The sequence below is a fragment of the Seriola lalandi genome, unplaced genomic scaffold (assembly GCF_002814215.2).
Source record: "Seriola lalandi dorsalis isolate HSWRI2012SDOR001 ecotype SW California unplaced genomic scaffold, Sedor1 jcf7180002054285, whole genome shotgun sequence".
NCBI lineage: Eukaryota > Metazoa > Chordata > Actinopteri > Carangiformes > Carangidae > Seriola > Seriola lalandi.
In genome coordinates this window covers 977349-997859 of record NW_019524838.1, presented here as the reverse complement: position 1 = coordinate 997859, position 20511 = coordinate 977349, and the positions used below count along the sequence as shown (strand labels likewise).

General features: G+C 42.3%; 1 protein-coding gene across 2 annotated transcripts; it reads right to left on the bottom strand.

Annotated features, from left to right (window-relative positions):
* Positions 1-1760: 1760 nt before the first annotated feature.
* On the bottom strand, positions 1761-20094 carry efemp1 (EGF-like fibulin extracellular matrix protein 1). Of its 2 annotated transcripts, none has more exons than XM_023405780.2 (11): positions 19839-20094; positions 19141-19244; positions 18900-18945; positions 18427-18708; positions 7662-7784; positions 7398-7517; positions 6311-6430; positions 5993-6112; positions 4950-5076; positions 4664-4856; positions 1761-3754 (listed from the first exon to the last, which is right to left on the bottom strand). In XM_023405780.2, exons 2-11 carry the CDS (start codon positions 19219-19221, stop codon positions 3593-3595), a joined length of 1374 nt encoding a protein of 457 aa, XP_023261548.1. In that variant the 5' UTR covers positions 19222-19244; positions 19839-20094; the 3' UTR covers positions 1761-3592. The 2 variants fall into 2 exon arrangements, with proteins under 2 accessions (XP_023261548.1, XP_087029983.1); XM_087173857.1 differs by having other exon boundaries at positions 19849-19992.
* Positions 20095-20511: the final 417 nt, after the last annotated feature.

The window sequence follows — 20511 nt, the reverse complement described above, 5'->3', positions numbered from 1 at the left end:
CTGTTTGCTGTGTCTTATGTTTAGTTATTCCTCTGCCACCTTTAGTAATAAGTGTGCATGTAATGAAAGTAGTTTATTTGCCATAATGGAGGCAAGGCTCAGTGAATTGGAGGTGCTACTGCATTTCCCTGCAGGTCCTGAGCAGCCGGGAAATCAGAGTGGCTGGATGACTGCCCGTAACAAGAGGTGTAGCCCACTGTTGGCTCCCATACACGGTCCAGCCATATACTGGTTTTATACCTAGTTTTGTAAAAAAAAAAAAAAAGTCTCTAAATCTACCAACAAATTAAGTTGGCAACACTGCAGGTTGTAAATGCTCCCTAATAGAAACTGTTTGTGCCAATTCATTTTGAAAAAGTAATGGCCAATTGGGAAACTCCAACTCTGTCACGTGTTCGGCTGAAAATGGTGGAAATATAATCACTCAACTCTGATCACTCACTCACTCACTCACTCATGGATATTTGCAATCATAGAGCTGGCCCCACTGTTGAGGTCCTGCTAAACTATCCATGATTTAAAATATTTTAAAAACAGCTTTGCAAATGTTTCATGACATGCTCAAATGAAATTCTGTTTAATCAAATTACTGTCACCCGGCCCTGGTTGTAATGTATCTGATACTGTAGGTATTTGTAATGCAGGTGGACTGTATTTCTTCCCCAACTAGAAAAAAGAATCTGCCCTCTAGATATTATACAGTAGTAAAAAGTATGTATACTGATGATGAGCTAACCTCAACCAGCCTATCATCTTCACTGACTGTTGTTACAAAACATTACTTGATACCGATACACCCAGTTTGACAGTCAGTTGGGATAGATGACTTTTTAGTGGAACAGTACACAAAAATCTGACCTCAAACAAGTTTAGATTATATTATTGCATCACTGGGATACTGTAGCAAGGAGATGACAGAGGGTAACAAACATCCAACTTACTGAACTTTCGCGATTTCTTTTTCTTTTCTGTGATCTTCAGCCAGTAACTTGGGCTTTGATCTATTTAATAAATCTAACAGTGATTAATGGTATGTCTAGCTATATGCAGGGAGATAAAATTAATTATGTTCAGCGTTACCCTGAGTGGAATATTAATCAAGAACAAGAACCTGGAAATGTTGCTCTTTTTAAGAAGTTCAGCACATGGTTGCGTCACAGAAAAAGTGGGTGAGCAATGTTTTCTCCTGGGGGTTGAATCATGCATGGACAGCAAAAACACGGCTCCAATGAGCGGGGAGCTGAAGATGGGGTTAGGGGAACAATGACACATCATGTATCATCTTACACGTCCCAGCGCTGCTCTGACTAAAGCTCTAGACAGCAGAATGATTGAGTAACAACTTACCATAAAACCACTCCCAACCAATTTCAGATCTAAATATGTTGTGTGTATGTGTGTATGTATGTGTGTACAGGCTTCACATTTGTCCCTCAGCACACATTGACTGAACATACTATATTACTATATCCCCTCTGGATCCCTTTAAATAAGATAGATATGATGGCTAGAGCATCATGTTCACTGAATTTATCATTGTTACATTCAGATGAAATCATCCTCACGTTTTCCCAAAAGCATGAGAAGAGCAGTGGAGCGTTTCACACAGCCACTGCATTTTCCATTACACTGTATGTGAAGTCAGATCTTGTTCACTTTGGTACAGGCACAGTGCAGAACAGCATTTCTTATGATCAGTTTTCACACATTTCCACAGTTTCTCTGCTCTTTTGGCTGTAAGAAACAATCACCTAGCCCCATTTATCCATCATATTTTATTCAACATATTCAATATAACTTCTGCTCTTCAGAGTACAATCAATATAAGATACATATGACAAAATATATTTTAAATAGAAGAGAAAAACATTAAGGCATTTCAATGATTAACAGTCTTGACAGCATGACTGATTAGTGTTACATTTTTTGAGTTTATACCTCTAAGGCACTATGGCATGATCACTGCTGAAACCACATGAAAGACTTTTAGGCAAGGATGGATAACTTTCTACACTTACAGAGTGGTGACAACATGTTGGTTTTCAATGTGGTTTTCAGTGCAGTGTGTCTACAGTGTACAGTGTTTCAGCAATAAGCCAAAGCAGACACATGGAGTCATGAAAGGCAAAGCAGGTAGTGAAAGATTTCTCATTCTGCCAAAAGTGTGGTGGCATTGTATTAACACTTTAATAATCCCCTGTTTCACACATGAACCAGCTACTTGGCAAAGCACTGTAATTATCTTTATCACGCAAGCCAGCCTGGTGCCAGTGTGACTTCTTGACTGGGACCAACATTAGAAAGCCCAGATGTTCCTCTGGAGAATCACTGTGGCACCAATGAGCGGTCAGTTGGCCGAGGCGTGTTATGAAAGCCGTCATTTCCTGTGCGTGTTTGTCGAGTTCAAAAATCTCTGTTATTGCCTCTGTGACCATGGGCTGTTAGGATGGCATCAAAGAAACGCATAAACAGCTCAACCACATCCACTGAACCCGGGGCAGAGAACAAGCTCTTTCTCACTCTTTCCCTTTCTCTCCCTCTGTGTTTCACACTTTCAATCGCTTGCATACAAAAACAAAGCCAGGCAGAAGCGCGCGCACGCACACACACACACACACACACACACACACACACACACACACACACACACACACAGATTTGTTACCTAGGTATGTACACGACTTAACTCCTGTGAGTACAGTCTACGAGCATGAAGCCTGTTGTCATACAAAGTTTAGCACTCTCTCAACTCACAGGCAAATTCCCTCCCTTTAGACTTCTGAACTGTTCTGCACTTCTCTGGAAATTATTACTCATGAGTAAAATTATACAGAAACTTGCACGAATAGCGTGGCGCAGCAGTACTAACCCCTAAAACAAGTATCAACAAAAGCTGTGATTTACAAATTACTTTTTAAATATCAAAAGATGCTCATACTGGATATTTGTCATGTACATTAATATAGAAAATATGATTTTTCCTCTCTTTCTTACAACAGAGTGCTTCACTGATGCACAAACTGGTTATTGCAAGCGGTTCTTATTTGGACAAAGTGATAAATGTAAGTACAGTCGCATCAAAGATTGATCACAGTAAAGATGTGTGTCCACTAGGCCTCTTTTCCTATGTGCCACTGCTCTGTTCCCAATTGTTTTTAGTGTGGAAATAGCAAACAACCACTGCAGGTGAAAATGCTGCATACAGCATCTTTCTTATGTCCACCTCAGGCACTTAAAGTCCAAAATGTTTCAACTTAAAGATGAAAAGTGTTTTAGTTTTTAAGTGCAGTTGCTGAAACACAGTGCCTGATACTTTAGGACACTTGAGCCTTTTATCACAATGATTCCCAGCACCTTGAGAGAAAAAGATGCCCAGTGGTCACGTGGTTACAGCATGGACTGTTTTGTCTTGAGCAAGCCTATTGGAACTGCTGTGCGGCTGTATGAGTCTGGGACAGCCTATGTTATATGTTATATGTTGTATGCATGTATTGTATGAAAATGTACAGTATTTTATGCTGATAAAGGTATCTGCTGTGCTACACTGCTATGTTTGCTGAACCAGTATGTGGGCTGCTGGGAATTGCGGTGCTCAGAAAGCGTAGGGCCCGACTATGATGGTGAGCCGCAGCAGTGAGCTGGAGCGGTAGTTCATGGTCAGATGGTGAGTGATCATCTCCAGGTCCACAATGTACTCCTTAGGGCCTGACAGAGGCTTGGTTAGCACTAGCATGGCACTAACATTGCTGGAACGCTGCAAAAAAAAAAAAGAAAAAGAAAAAAAAAGAAAACCTTGATCAGTTCATGTGTGAGCACGTGAATACAGATTTAACATGTATCTTTTTTGACACAATTTTAACATTGACATACATAGTTTACATTATCAGATTTGTTTCTGTTGTTTTTAGCCATGCTAGCGGCACAACTCTATGGATGGCAATGTCAGTGTGTTGGGCAGCCGGTCCATCACTTTGGTCCAGACTAAAATATGTCTACAACTATCGGACGGATTGTCATGACATTTTTTTGTACATTCAGACATTTATGGTCCCCAGAAGATGAATCCTACTGAGTTTGGTCGCACTTTTTTTGCTTTTAGTTACTTAGATTGCCATTTAAATTGGTACACACATTCATGTTGCCTTCAGGATGAACTGTAGTAACTAACTAGTGCCATCAACAGGTCAAACCTTTAATTTGTTTGGTTTGTGAGCAACTGACATTCCCATCAACCTCAGCTGTACATGTGCATGCTAACAAGCTAAACTAAGATGCTGAACACTTTATACTTGCTAAATAACAACATGTTAGCATTGTGATGGTGAGTTTGTTAGCATTTTGACATTAGCCTTTGGCTCACTGCCTATGTGCTGGCATGGCTATTGACTCTGAGTCTTGTTTGCTCAGAGTGCCAGATAATATCTAGGAAATGGGGAGAACACAGTATAACTGTAACTACTGTGTTACAGGTGCCATATGTTATATATACTGTATATCAGGTAGGGTAATTGTATGAGGTGAAGTCAGGGCGATAACAGTGTCAAAATGTGAGTAATTAAATGGATTTAGGTTGATACTACAAATTTTGAGAGCATCATGACACCAGCAGTTTAGCATTTAATTAACTGATTCATGCCAGACAAAAATTCCCACTGACTCTTACCCGCAGGAAAAATTCTCCTCCCTCATTTCCAGCTTTGATCCTGAAGGTGTTGTGTGTGTTGGCGTAGATGTTGGTTGCCTGAATCTGGAAGATGTCCGCTGGCACAGTCCGGTCTGCCTGGATGCTCATGTATTTGTAGACAATTGATGGTGGGAGACCCTGGCACTCAGCCTGAGAGCGGCAGATACAGCGACTGCACACAACACACAACAATTATCACAATCTCAGTAAAATGAATTGATGATAGTGAAACAAAAAAAAAAAAAACTGGATGATGTTTACTGACTTTTCAGAGGTTTTGGCATAAGGCGCCTCGCAGGGGTTTCTGGGATAGCAGCGGAAGCCTCCATAATAGTTCCAACACATTTCATCATCTTGGCAGTTATGGGTCCCCGTCTCACATTCATTTATGTCTGGTGATTGGCAGAGTGACAAAGAGAGAGAGAGAGAGAGAGAGAGAGACAGAGAGAGAGAGAGAGAGAGAGAGAGAGAGAGAGAGAGAGAAAAGTATTGAATAGTCAAAAATAGCTGGATGACAATGCTAGTGTCCTCCACTTCCAAAACACACACAAACTCTACACGCTTCATGAAACTGAGCTGTGAAAACACAGTGAAAGTTCAGAACATGTACAATTTGGGAATGGTATTTTAGGGTTGTAGCTGCACTTCCAGCAGCTTGGAAGATGCAAGGAAACACAAGAGGGAAGCCCCTGATGCAACCCCACACAGGCCGAACTGCAGCTCTTTCCCTGCAGCACCATGAAAATAGCCCCATCAAACATGCCCCAAACCACAGGGCTATTTCTGGCACAGCAACCCGGATTCATCACCAAAAGGTCCCCCTGACACAAAAGGCCGGATTCATAGCTACCCCTATTAAGCCTGCACCTGACCGAGGGGGAGAGGAAAAAATAACAGCTCACCCTCTGGGAGAACGCCGGAGCTTCAAATAAAACCACTTCAAGAAACCAACATCATGCATATAAATTCACAGAGGTGGCTTAGCAGGGCAACACAGCGTTGCTGTGTTTGTGTTGCCTAACCTCTGCATTCTTTCCATGACAGTACTGGTTGAGAGCGGGTTTCATTCCTGCTTGAGAGGTAGAATAGTGGACGATAGCAGGAATGATCAAGTTTCCTTTAACAATTATCTTCAAAGAGTTCAGGGAGAGCAGGAAGGGAGGGAGAGAAGAGGACTCGCTTGGGAACTTTGTTGTGTGTGAAAACAGAGAGGAGGGTAAGATAGATAAATAAATAAACTTAGAAGACATTAAAAAAGTAAAGATTGATAGAAGGAAAAGGGGGAGGAAAAAAAGAGGACTGCAGTACCTTGACACAACCTGTTTCCCTGGAGCTGATATCCCTCTGGACACTCACAGGAGTAACTTCCTGGGCTGTTAATACACTGGAACTGACACATGTAGCTGGAGAAACTGCATTCATCAATATCTGTACAGAAAATATGCACGCAAACCCACCCACACACACACACATGCACGCACACGCACACACACACACACACACACATAGAGAATGAGTATAGGGCAGTGCACGTTGAAAATGGAAATGTGATAGGCGTAAATATGCATCTTTATGTACATATTTATGTGTGTGTGTGTGTGTGTGTGTGTGTGTGTGTGTGTTCACCTTGGCAGGAGACCATGTCTTGTGCCAGCTCGTAGCCCTGGTCACACTGGCAGAGGAAGGAGCCAATCAGGTTATAGCAGTGGTGCTGACAGGGACTCTGCACATCACACTCATTCACATCTGGAACAAAAGCAGTTGTTTTACATATACGGATATAATGAGGATCATGACTGGCTTTATTTATTTCCCTTAGGGAAGCTGTACCACACTACAGGTCAATAGGAAGCAGAAGGACACACACACACACACAATATGCGCACATTCAGCACAAACCACATACACATGTTTCAGCATAGCTGGGAACCAGTCATGGGTTTTGATAGATTTCTAAATATGTTTCAGAGATAAAGCAGCTCTCTATCGCAGCACAACCTTTTCAATAACTTCCTTTGACTTCAGCGGGAGATTTGCTGTGTGGGTTCAGGTTGCATGGTCAATCGCATGATAGCTCTGCGCCTCCAGGCATTCAAAGCAACAGCTTGTGCACCATTTGTTTTGTTAAAGCCATTCCTGACCTCAAAATATCTGCATCCTGAGAAAACTGGGGGATGAGAGAAACACACTGAGTGTTAACACCAGACTTTGCTAAGCTAAACCTGAGCCACGTATTAACACCTCTCTCCTTTTCATCTACCTGATTATAACTGTACTTAATAAGTCACTTTTATTTCATGCATTTTTATGAACTGCACTTGTTAATGCTCTTTTGTTTACTTATAATGTTTCATCATGTGCTGTACACATTTAATTCTCTGTTGGCCTGATGTGTGGTTTTGCTCTACTTGTATTTCCAGTAAAGTATTCTGTAAACACAGTTTTTAGAGAGTGAAATATAAATAAAGGTAATTATCATTATTATACACACTTGCATTTTGCATTGAGCATGCATGTTGCAACAGGTATGCAAAAATATTTAAAAAGTCAGCCTGGCAACTGGGTAGATTTGGTGGATATCTGCTCCAACACGAAATGTCTGATAGCCTGCCTCCGAATAACAAAGCACTAAAGCAAAAATGTTTTTATAATTCGATGCTGAACACACAAACACACACTCACACATGAGTACACATGGCTTTCGGCGACTTACCAACACAGCTGTGGTTGTTGCTGGCCAACTTGTGACCTGCGTTGCACTCGCAGTAGTACGAGCCCTGGGTGTTCACACATCTGTGCATGCAGTAGTGGGTCAGGGCACACTCGTCCCTGTCTGCCGGAAAACACAAACACATATGTACGTACAGGTTGAGTCATGGAGATATGGGCAGCAAGACACATCGCAAACGGCAAATTCTTTAAAGCAGCTCATTTTCAGAAAGAGTGTGTTTTGCATCTGCGAATGATAATGACTCACCTACACAGTGGTCTCCGCTCCTCTGGTAGCCCGGAGGACACTGGCAGGTGTAGGAGCCTCTGGTGTTGTAGCATGTCTGTTCAGGGCCGCAAGTGTGTCTACCCATCGCACATTCATCTATGTCTGCAATAAACACAAAAATGCTCAGATGAAGCTACGCGAACTTAATGCCTGCTGTATGAAGGAACGTATGGCAGACAAAGCAAAGCAACATGTCCGGACTGTATGCACTCTGTGATCTGTGATGTGTGAACTGTTTACCACCGACAGAAAAATCTGTGATCACTGAGACCATCACATCACACACGTGGGCATACGCGCACATGTTCACACAGAGAGCAGGCGATTAAATAAAGAAGGCTTTTATTCAGCAGCTCCGGGTGAAGGGAAAAACACAGATCATATCTTCTACTAACAGGACAGGCTTTTTGAAGGGGGAAGTTTGTGTTAGTGTGTGTGTGTGTGTGTGTGTGTGTGTGTGTGTGTGTGTGTGTGTGTGTGTGTGTGCGCATGTGTGTGTGTGCGTGTGTGTGTGCGTGTGTGTGTGTGTACAAAAAAGAGGGAGAAAGAGCTCAACTGATAAGTCATGTGCTTTCGACCATAACACCTCTCTCTCTCTCAACAGACATCCATCAGGCCACAAAGCACACAGATCCAAACACATTCACTTTTCCATCTCTCACCCATCATTAGTAAGTTATATAACACGATAAGGAGTAGTTTGATGTTAGTATAAGAAGCTTAAAAACACAAAGCTCCTGCCAGAAAGATGCTACGTTTCCCAAATCAGTTCAAACCATTTTTACTGCAGTGTAAAATTACTATACTTTACTATACTGTAAACCTGCAGAGTTATCACTGACGGTGATTTTATGATAAACATGAATTCATAAAACATGATTAACTACTCAGATTTTAAAGTTAGGACCAGAATGTTTGAGATAAATTGTTCCATACATACAATCAGCAGTGTAAGAGTTTCTGGCAATGTTTAAATAACTGGTTAAACCTAAAAAAAAAAAAAATGTTCCCCCTTTTTTCCCTAGTTTGGGCTTAAATACATGACACATCAGTGGAAAGATTCTCCTACAAACAGGTTCTCCATTTTGGTTTATTTGGAACCACAGCCTTTTAAAAACGGCATTTCTTACTATAACCCCTTCACTTCATTTTTTTTTTTCTGAACTTCTATGCCCCCCCCCCCACACACACACACACTCCCAACACTCACACACACACACACACACACACTACAAAACCGCCCATACTGTATACTCTCATCTCTGTGGGCCCACCAGCAGTCCTCGTGGGTGGTCTGACACAACCCATCATATGCAGACAGCCAGTGGGCATCAGTTTAACAGCATGACAGGCAGTCATCCTCAATACCACACGCACAAACACACACACACGCACAAACACACACACACACACACACACACACACACACACACACACACACACACACACACACACACACACACACACACAGAGGAAAGGAGGGGTTACTACTACTGCATTGTGATTTGACACGTGTGCAGCCTAACAATAATCAGAAGAACCTGACTGGAAAGAGACTGGAAAACATAAAGCTGCAGTCTGTCCTCTGCTGACTGTGCTGACTTGACACACATGCTGGTATTATCCCTACTGCAGGATTTAAATTCAATGCACCTGAGATAATAACATAACTATGTAGCCCCTATTAAAACACACCAAGATCAAATATGTAACAAATATGTAATATGTAATCAAAATATTAAAATGAGTACAAGAAAGCCCAACTTGCTGCTGCAAGATAGCTGCAGATATCTTTAACTGATATTCCCTTGGAAATAATTCATGTGATGATGCCCTATGTGTCAATCCCACAGCTTCCACCATCCAGTGGGACTAGTGCCAGTGAGAAATTGGCTTGATTTGCTGTGGAAAAGCCCATGAAACTAAAGTTGGACAGACGGTGAGTTGTCTTCAAACCTTAAAGAAAGGAAAGGGAAGACGGCCACAGTGTTCTCAACTCTACGGGGGCACAGTGATAAGACGAGCTCAGTACATTAGGGACAAAACCAGGGCTTATCTAAAAGTGCACCTGAGAGACAACAGGTGCGAATTACATAAAGGGAGGAATGCTGAGACAAGGCTTGTTGCTCACTGACCCTCTTTGTAAAGGACAAAGATAAAAGCAGCGTTGTCCCAGAGAATCTATGCTCTGATGTGGCTTGAGAGTTATGTGGGAAAGTGCATCCGCAACCAGCACCAAGTGTCAGTGAGAAACCAAATGCTTGGATTGCATCAGTATCACATTGTGGGGTACTGACCTACTTGCAACAGCCCGAAAGCTTCACAACATTGCCTTTAAAAAAAAAAAAGCCTTGGTGCATTAGAGAGTTTCTGACACTGGTGGTGGTGGACCGGCAGCATCCGGATCCGGCCTCTTCAGTGAAGAGATCTACCTAACCTGGATGTGAACAATACATTTCCCCATGTGGCATGTACGAACACGGATAAGCAAGTGCATCTAAAAAGAGATCTGAGTAGGTTTACCAGGTTGCATCTGTCTGGGTGACAGTACAAATCTTGCATGTGAAATCCTGTATTAAAATATCTGAATGGATGTCAACAAATAGTTAGACAGGAGACAGTAACAGTAAGAAGTCGGGGTGAAGCCCCTGTGAATCACAGCCACACCTACTTCCTGGAGGTATTTGGTGATTCATTGAGACTGGAAATGCCCTGCCTTCTGGCAGTGGATTCAGACAACATAAGTCTGAGACTCCTGATAAAAGAAAGTCCTGTCTGATGATGCTGTCACTGTGCCAAGAAACAGACAACAAAACTATGACGCCAGTGAAGCGTTAAGGTTTTTTCGTGACAGAAATCTAAATTTGGCGCTTTTGTGAATGTTTGCATTGTTTACCACCTTAGTTTAGCATGTTAGCATGTTAACATTTGCTAATTAGCACTGCACACAAGCTGATGGGAATGTCATATGTTTGCAGTTATTTGATCATAAATCAAAATAGTGGACACACTCACATTTTTACCTGACAGTGGCAATAAAACGTCTGGAGATCACCACAGTTATAACAGATCTTCCTGATGGAGACAGGAAGGTCACAGTGGACAATCCATTGATTTAAGCTTTTATGTTCTTGGACAGGATTAGTGCCAGCTCAGACAGGCAGCAGAATCTGACAGATTGCAGCTGGCACACTTGACTTTGTTCGGAATAAATTCAGGACAAAAATCAGAGCCAAAGGCAGTCCACACATGGCTTCAAGACTTGGGCTACGGATCAGCTCCTTATAGCGGCATTTGCCCTCTTTTTAGGCCATTGTTGCCAACCGGAATGAAATCAGGTGGACCTTGAATGAGTTTGAATTACCTCTCATGAGTTCGATAACATTTATGCCACAGTTGGGCAGAGTGGTCCTGACTACCTGGGAGACTGCGTGAATCATTACACAAGGTGCAGGGCAGACATCTGCAGCTGGATCATGTTCCAACACTCTCCTACATAAGGTGTAGAAACCACTAACTGTTAAGAGAAAGAAGCAACTGCACACGACTGTAAATTGTTTCTATGCAGTGACGCTTCCCAAGAAGTTTATGTGTACAGAAAAGCCCGAGTCATCCTCACTCCCTTCAAGAGTGCTCGGAGAGCTCTAAATAAAAGCATATGTGCTGAATGCAATCCAAAGGTTCATTCACGGGAATATCTTGTGGTAACTGTTACTTTGTCGCTAAACCTTTAAGAGGCTGCCAATGCAAAGTTACACAAAAGTGTGTGCCTGTGTACAAATGTGCGTGTGTGTGCGTGTGCATGTTGGGAGGGCATCACACACTAGCTGGCTCTTAGTTCACATGCAGTACAGTTCATACAGTTTACACAGGAAAACAGATTTTTACTGCAACAAACCATCAAACGTGATGATGTGTTGCATGTGAGGAAAGTGACTGTTCTCTAAGGTCAGTTTTTTTTTTTCCCCCAATATTTATTTAACACAACTTACAAGTTTCCGCTAAGAGCAAGCCTGCTGTAACGTCACAGGGAAAGATAAGGCTGTCCAGCAGAAGAGTGGAAGATGTGGGCGGGAAGAGTGAGGAGAAAGGGTGGGGGCTTTTATTTTTTAAACAAAAAAAAAAAGGGCTCTTTAAGATTTGAAGTTAGATTTACAACCGTGTGTGCATATGTGATGTCAGAGTTAAAAACTCCTTGCTTTTCAGGGAGATTAATACTAAATGCCTTGCGGGAGCTGGGGGAGTAACGGGGATGGCGGCAGCTCAAAGAATGTGAGTGTGTGTGTTTGGATGAGTGGGATGTGTGCGTGCATCAGAGGTCCCGTTTGAGGTGCTCGAACAATAAATGGCCTTTTTTTGCAGAGCTCATATCGACCTTTTATTGAATGGTGTGATACACTGTGAACAGATGCGTGTTTGATATGCGTGCATTATGTGTGTTGGTGCGTGCATATGAATGAAAAAAAAAAAAAAACATGTTTGTCCAAAACGGGGACGAAAAATTGTTTGGCTTGAATTCAGAACAATGTGTTATTTGCTCCAGATTTATACTGACATGATAGGGCCTGTTGTAATTATCACTTGAGAGCATTTAGTCTTGTTTTCACTGAACCGCTGCAATGGAAAGCAGGAGCTGTTCCAAAGAACAGTTGGAGCCATCCTGCTGTTGGACAGCATCTCTGTTTCCCTCTGATTATTGGATAATTCAATCTTTGGGAAAGCAGGGGGCAAGATGTGCAATGTTAATAGCCCATAAAATTTCACAGCGTCAAATTTATCAGCATGTCATACACCAACCCCTGAGCGTTTGGTTTTTGCTTAACCTCATCACCTTAATATCACCCCTCCTGGCAAACACTGCACTGCATGTTGTTTCATTTGTGTATAATACTGAAATGTGAAATGCAGCTATCATTGGCTTGAACACGACCTCAGGTCAAATGGGAGCGGTAGTGTTTCCCTTTCAATGCAAGTCCAAACACAAAGCAGATAAGAAATCAAAGAATTCAAGACACTCAAACTTTATATTCAGTGTATTTCCATCCGTATTAGGACATGAAATATTTCCATGTGCCGGCTATTCGCACCACTCCCAAGATTCCCCTCTCATCGCTCTCATTGTTCAGGAGGAACAGGAGTTTTAGTCATGTTGACACTTACTAACTGATTTGTGAGTTTGTTCCACACTCTTCTAAAGGTCGGGCAGAGTCTTGACGTTCTTGAAAATCCGTCCAGTGTGCCAGCTACATTCCCGACAGATAATAATCCTTCCTGTTACTCTGAAAAAGTCTACAAAAAAAGAAGTGCGGAGCAACTCTCCTGCTATTCAACGTGAAGAAGATCAATCACTCTGCCCATCCGACCTGTTGATAGTCAGGCTGTAGACATTTACAGCCTTCATAGAAAATTTGTGGCATGGAAGGAATGAAGCCTGTAAACACGGACGCTGAAAATATGCTCAAAATATCACTGCCATAACAAGAATCAGGAGAAAGAGAAAGAGGGTGAGAAACACGAATTCTGCGCTCGCATGTGTGTCACCCAGCTGAGCGCAATAGTGATTTATAGCAGCCCTGTGTCCCTTTCCATCATGAGGTAAACGGAAAGATCAACACGTGTAAGCACATCAGAGGAGGAAGCAGCTGGTCGTTGGACAGGCACCGACCTCTGGGAGAATACTAACAACAACATTAAGCACTTTCACAGAGGAGGCACGACAAAGCTGCTTCCCTCTTGCTTCTCTCTGCCATCACATCGACGATGGCGGAAAGGAGCCAGCCAGCAAACCACAAGCAATAACAGCATACTGTACAGCAAGACTGCAAAGGCCAAAAGAGGGGCAGGAGTGCTAGAAGTCACTCTCTCGAAATGATTTTAAGATTTCTCATGTAATGTGTTGGTTTTCTCACAAGCTGTTATTGCTAAAGTTGTTTCAATTGTAGTTGTTTTACTCTTGATTTTCTTGGTTACTAAAATCAAAAGATTGAAGACATGTTGCCATAGAGATGCAGATGTCAAAATACATCCAGTAATTAAAGAATTAAAGAATTTGATTCTTGTTTTTTTTTTTTTTTTTATCAGTAACTGAGGAGTTGCGACATCCACAGGGTTCTGGCACAGTTTACAAATGGAAAGTGAGTTTTGAAAGCCAGAAATCTCAGCAATGTTGATTCACTAGTTACTGACTGAAACATGACCAATACAGGATGTCTGAGGCAGAAGCTGATAAATGTAATGGTGTATTGGTCGATGTTACTTTTAAAAAAAAATATACACACAAAACATAACCAAAAGTGTTTGACAAGGAACTACTAAATTTGGTCATTTAAAACATTTTGACCAAGATACTGATATTTTACAGTTAAAAAATAAGCTTGTCAGTGCTCTCTGGTGGACAACATCTGTAACATCTGAACCCGGTTTTAATAAGTTATATATAGTAAGTTTAGAAAGAAATTAAATAGATCAACCTAACAAAACAAAAAGCTGTATAATAACAAAAGTCTACAGCAGGGCTGTAGTTACAGTAGGCACAGTGATGCATTGAACTAAATGCTAATGTCAGCATGCTAACATTCAACTTCTCAAGTTTAGCATATTAGCATGCGGCTGGATCTAACTAAATAAACACTAAATACAAATTATTAATTAACCTGTTGGAAATACCAATAGTTCTGCAGCAAAACAAAAATGTGAGAACATTTTTTGAAATAAATTCATATGAAATGTTGGAGAATCGCCAACATTGTTCAAATCCCTTCTGAATATCAAAGAATTTCATGGCAATCCATCCAAATACTGTATTTCAACAACAAACTGTTGTTGAAATATCTCAGTCTGGACCAAAGTGGTGAGCTGCCACACTGACCAACGCTGCCTTCCCTGGACGACATGTACACTTCACAGGCTCACAGATGAAACAGTGGTTGTTACAGCTGAGGCTGCAGTGTAACAGGTGCAATGAGCTGGACAGTAAAATCACAAGGCACCAGGACGGTCGCATATAAGACACATCAGTCTGAGAACAGGTGGGAGAAAAGAGCTTAGCTGGTAATAGGAGGTTTCAACGTGCACAAAGGTGTGCCTCAGGTGTCTTGTTTAAGTCGCCCTAAATAAAGTGGGTCAGTTTTCATTAGGCAGAGGCTTTCTGTTTGATCCTACTTCCTCTCCCTCGAGCAACAAAATCACTGCAGAATGTTTTAATTTAACATCCTGTATATTCTGTATCGTGTTCACCTCAGCGTTGAAGTCTTCGGCGCAGATTTCTAAATCCGTGTTGCTTATCTCTGATGGATGTTTAGGAGAAACAAACATGAGCAGGATAACATCTGAAGGAATTTCCTGAAAAAACTGTTGTCGCTTTCTGTGTATCCTTGACTGTGGAACACCAAAGACTGGTCTCTGGGGCTTGTTTCTTCAAATGCAAATGTCAGGATGAGACAACAACAAGTGGAGCTGTAAAGTTTAAACTGTAAAGGTCAAATCATGAAGCCCGCTGGCAGCGTCATGTTGTGCTTTGCAACCGCCGGGCTCTCTCCCTCTCTCTCTCTGTCTCTCTCTCTGTGCTCGTTCTGCTCTCTGCATTCCTGCTCCTCGCAGATCGATCCGATGCTTATCTGTCAAGGTGGTGAGTAATTCCTACCATCACAAAAGATGGGAACAAACGGAAAAAACAACCACCACTGACATTCCAGAGATATTCCTCCCAAGTGCATTGCATCTGCATGGAAAAATGTTATTGCATTCACTCGGCCTTGTTCGGAAAAGTACACAAGTTCTCTGTCACAGAGGGCTTAACGGCCTTAATAGAACATACTTAGGAAAGATTTCCAGCAACTGCAGGTGAAGAGCGTCCAGACGTAGCTGAAATTAGTCAGGCACGTAGGTGGTGCATGACCTCAGGAAACCAGACAGGTAAACAGGAGTGGCATGTCCTTTCATGTCCCATACTGCAGCGCATGAGTGTCTAATTTAGAGATGAAAAATAAATAGGCAGAAGCTAAAGTATGTAAACTCAAGACTTGTGAGGAGAACAACCAAACCCACAGTGTAAAACATGATATTTATCATTCTCTTTGACCAATGTTACATGCCTGAAGCCACTGAGAGCACAGTTAAGTTAGTATTTCATTGCTCTCAAACAGTGTTCAACTGCAAAATGAGAATCATAAAACAACTGCTCCCCACTTTTCATCAGATTTAATGAATGATTCGACTACTTTTGATGAACAACCTTCATTTGAGAGGAAGTGATCTCACCTCTGATGAAAATAAGAGTGAGAGAATACGCGTACACATGAGTACAACAAGCCACTTGTAGGCATTTCCTGGCGCTTTACACAGTAAGTATGTGTGTGTACGTTTGGAGGGTGGGGGTGGGGGTGGGGGGGTCATGGAAATGCAGGGGCATCATTAAGCTGTCACACTTACAGTAAAGGTTCATAGTTTCTCTGTGTGGCCGGGCTCGAGTAAGGAGCCAGCTTCCCCTATGTGTCACTACAACAACACACACTTAGGCTCGGGTTCACACTCGGGGCCAAAGGCTTTATTACCCATTTGCCATAGTTATGCACATGGGAACGAATATTAAAGCTACATTTAAAAGGAAAAATACCAGAGTGATGTGTATTATGTAATTTGTGGTTTGTTTCACTTTTAATCAGCATAAAGAATAGTGCACTTAAGAGAAGCTATTTTGTTTTAGAAACGTTTTTTCAACAACTTAAGTTGTGCTTTGGAAAATTGGCTCCGTTTTTTGCCGAGCATTGAGCTGATCTCTCTACTATTACTGCCACACACTCAGCAGTAAATCACCAAAGTGGCTCAGCAGCAGAACAACCCATGACGTTGGTACAACCTGGCTTGGTCAGTGCTCCGGCACTTCTGCGGTTATTTGGTCAGTGTCAGCCTTTCATCTTCCCCTTTCCCCTACCTGACTCTGCACCCTGGGTTTCCTCCACAGAGTGGTGAGTTAGCAGGAAAAGGAGCCTGATGTAAGCGCTATTTGATACACTGAGGTTTCCCCCCATTGAAAGTTAATGGGAATTCCTCCGCTAGCAAGATACGTAGCTGTACAAAACAGCCACTGTGGAACAAAAAGAAAAAAAGAAAAGCGACGACAATTCTGCGTCCAAGAACAATTGGCACATTGTAGCAAGTTAAAGGTAATGACAGAGAAACTAGAGACTGATGTAAACAAAGATTATATCACTCCACCAACAGAAATATACACCCATGTTACGGCACAGGATGCCCTCCAGTTAAAGCTCCAGTCCTTTCAAAGCAACAACACTGACAGCAACAGCCTATCTTTGTTTAGCCCATGCACTGGAACAGCACACCAGTGAATGACTAAGTATTATACCCACGCCAGCTCGCTTATGTGGTTACTTTAGCTGATATGCTGCCATGTTTTACACTCTAATAAAACCTAATTGGGTTCCAATTCAGAGAAACACATAAAACACATCACACATATCTTCGCCCCAGGTGTAAAATCAAATTTGTTACTTTCACCGGAGCTCTGCGACCGCAAGCCTCACCACATGCCCCCTAACCACTGAACACATGTACTGTATGGTAATGCACTTTCCCTCACATTACATTTATAGAGCTCATTCTAAATCTCCACATCTACCTTCCCTGATCTCTCACACACTAGCTAAAATAAATAAGAGGTTATGAGCGAGTGATGTCTGTCCCTCAGGTGCAGCTATGAACATCTGGCCACCATTGTGTGTGTGTGTGTGTGTGTGTGTGCGTTAGTGAGACAAAGAATGAATCTTTAAACCACTCCCCATTTGAGAGGATCAAAGAGTCTCGCTCAAACACAGGATCACACCCACATAGTGCTGCGCAGCTACCAAAATCACAAGCTTGTCAAGGCCCAGGGAATATTTACTGTAGGTCTAAAGGCTATTTGTGAGCACGGAGCTTGACACAATGTTATAAAATCTTCTTCATTTGCCCCCGAGGCAGAGGACCTGAAAACCCAAAACAAGAACTTTTTTTTTTTTTTTTTTTTTCCTTATATTTTCAGAAGATGATCTCCGGCCAAAAACATCACGCTGCGAGCTACCAAAGAGTTTAGAAAACATGACATCACAGAGAGAAAAAGCGAGAAGCTTGCAACACATCTGGCAGCTATGCATGGTTTAGCTGTTGATGACTGTCAGACAGATGGATGAACAGTTCACCTCTGGAGTGCTGCTTATTGAGGCTCTAAAGTCATTAGCGAGTAATTATCAAATACCTACGTAGTTCTGCACATTCAGACACATTCCTCCGGGCAGCAGCACCAAGTGCAACAAAAGCACACTACTGATATTAAGGAGTTTAAAAACACTTCTCACTATCAGCACTGAATTGTGCCAGTATACAGTGCACTGCAGAATGAGTGCAGTGGAACTCCAATCTGCAACCACATGTTTGAGGTGTAATCTGTTTCGTGAAGGCCAAAAGTCTAATCTTTAGTATTGTGGAAGATTTTTGAAATATATCTTTTAATGAAGAGAGTGTGGCTGCCATCCATGCACTTGTAGATCATATTTTGTGGTCCCACCTCTGCTCCTGCTGACAGAGTCCGATTTCTCTCCTGAGGAGCTTGTCGGCACCACTTGCTGAGATAAGAGGAACTGTCTGTGTTGGCGTGAAGCAGTAAGAGAAATGAAAGGCTAGTTTTTCAAGGTACTTTGATGGTACTTCGTATCATCTCACAGCTTTAAGCCCGGGCAGCTGATCTCACCTCTGCAGACGTTCTGCTCATCTGCAGTGAATCCGGGTGAACAGCGGACGGTCCAGCTGGGCAGAGGGCCTCTGGGGCCGCCAGAAAACACAGGTGGGGGCTGAGGCTGGCTTGGCAGGACAGGAGGGACGTGAGGCACGGGTTCCGGCAGCGGCACCTGCTCGCCCTCCTTACTAATATAGATGACGGCACTCTTGGGGAGGCAGAGGTATCCACCAAAGTGGTTGATACACTGCATCCCTCCTTTGCAGGCATCAGATAGCAGAGCACACTCGTCAATGTCTGACGCAGGGAGGAAAGAAAGGCATTAGATGTGGCATTTTCTGTGCTCCTGTATCATTTAAACAAATAACATTAAGCTTAGGTGAAAACAGATGAAAATGAATGGCAGAATTATACTCATTAAGCATGAAAAGCTGCACAAAGGGGTAATAATCCATGCTTAACATTTGAGTCAATTTGTCATTTCTCACCTCTACACTGCTCTCTGACTCTGTCATACTCGTAGCCTTCTGTGCACTGAGAAGGACAGATAATGACCATGAAATGATACACATTTTAGTGCCCTCTGTGTTTAACATCATATTATGAGGAAAAACATGAACCCTCAGCAAATGAAAGTATACAGCATCTCAAAATCGACGAACATGTGTTAAACGCACACAGACAAAAAAACAAAACAAAAACACCATCAGGTAGAAATCGCTGACTTACTGTGTAGGAGACGGGCTCCTCAGCCTCCTGAGAGAGGACATGCGTGAAAACCGCACACAGACACACGCAGATCCCCAGCATGTCGGCCAAACGTCGGAGGAACACTGTAACGAGATGCAGAGGAACTAACTGGATAGAGCGTTTTTTTTTTTTAGCTTGACAAGCCTACAAGTTTTAATACCAGTTATTACATCACTGATGGCATTGCTTAACGAGTCCCAACGTCTCCCGCTGCTGGCGTGATGTTTATGTTGGCACCGCCCCAGCTAAATCTGCGACTTCACTCAAGTGTTTTTCTGCTGTTTTTCTCCAAAAGGATTTAGTGCGTATTACGCGTAAAAGATCGTGCGTAAACACGTCCCCGAGTGTCAGTCAGTGTCAGGGAAAATGAACGAGTTAATCAGCCATGCAGAGCTCGTGTTGATTAAAAGTCTGTATTTGCACAACACATGTCTAACCTAACAAGCTGTCCAATCAAATGTAATGTGATTCAGATCCGTTCATCCCAGCCTCGTTTGACACTTGTTACCGGACAATTCCCTGAAACAGTCGAACGATATCAGAGACAAGTGCTACTGCATTTTTTTTTTTTTTCGTCCTCACTTGTTTCAAGCTCTTCTGAATATTGTTTTCACTGTTATCTGATCACAGCGCTGTGTGGAGGAGCTTTGACATCCTGTGCTGCCCTTGCGACGTACCTGCAATTACCTGCGGATCTCCAGCTCCCCTGGCGCCTGCTGAAGAAGAAAAAGGTCCCCCACCGGTATATGTTCCCTTGCAGATCCGAGTGTGTGTGTGTGTGTGTGTGTTTGTGCGCGCGAAGCAAGCTGCCCTTTTTTCTTTTTTTTTTTTTTTTTTAAATCCTGCAGACGGTGCAGTGGATGTTAGACGGTTGCCGGAGTGCAAGCAGCACTTGTGATGAACATGCGGTTCGTACTCTATGACATGCTGGGGGCGGTGTACCGGGCAGGTTGAGCTCCGGGTTTGTCTCTCACTGGGGCTCAGTGAGCGACCAGCAGACTACAGTGGCTCCCTCTATAGACTGATGATTGAAAAAAGATATCATCATTAAGAAAAAAAAAATCTTATCAGAATATCATAGAGAATTTAAACTGATTCTACTGCTGCATTTTATTCATGGGAAAAATACTTTCATCAGCCTAAAAAGCCAAAGTAAAAAGTTAACTGTATCTTTACTTTGGTCTCACGTTTTGTGAAACTTTAACCATGAAAATATTGATTTAATAACAAATAATAGATTATTGAGTTATGCTCTAATAAAATGTCCTTATTGTAGCACAGTGTAAGGAGTTTGGAGTGATATTGCCCTTATTTTCGTAGGTTTTCACCCTCTTTTAATTCTTTTATTTC

Coding starts and splice junctions, on each gene's coding strand:
- efemp1 (XM_023405780.2), bottom strand. CDS start 19,221: ATGCTGGGGATCTGCGTGTGTCTGTGTGCGGTTTTCACGCATGTCCTC. Junction 6,431..7,397: donor CAACAACCACAGCTGTGTTG/GTAAGTCGCCGA, acceptor CTTTTGTTCCAG/ATGTGAATGAGTGTGATGTG. Junction 6,113..6,310: donor AGACATGGTCTCCTGCCAAG/GTGAACACACAC, acceptor TTTTCTGTACAG/ATATTGATGAATGCAGTTTC.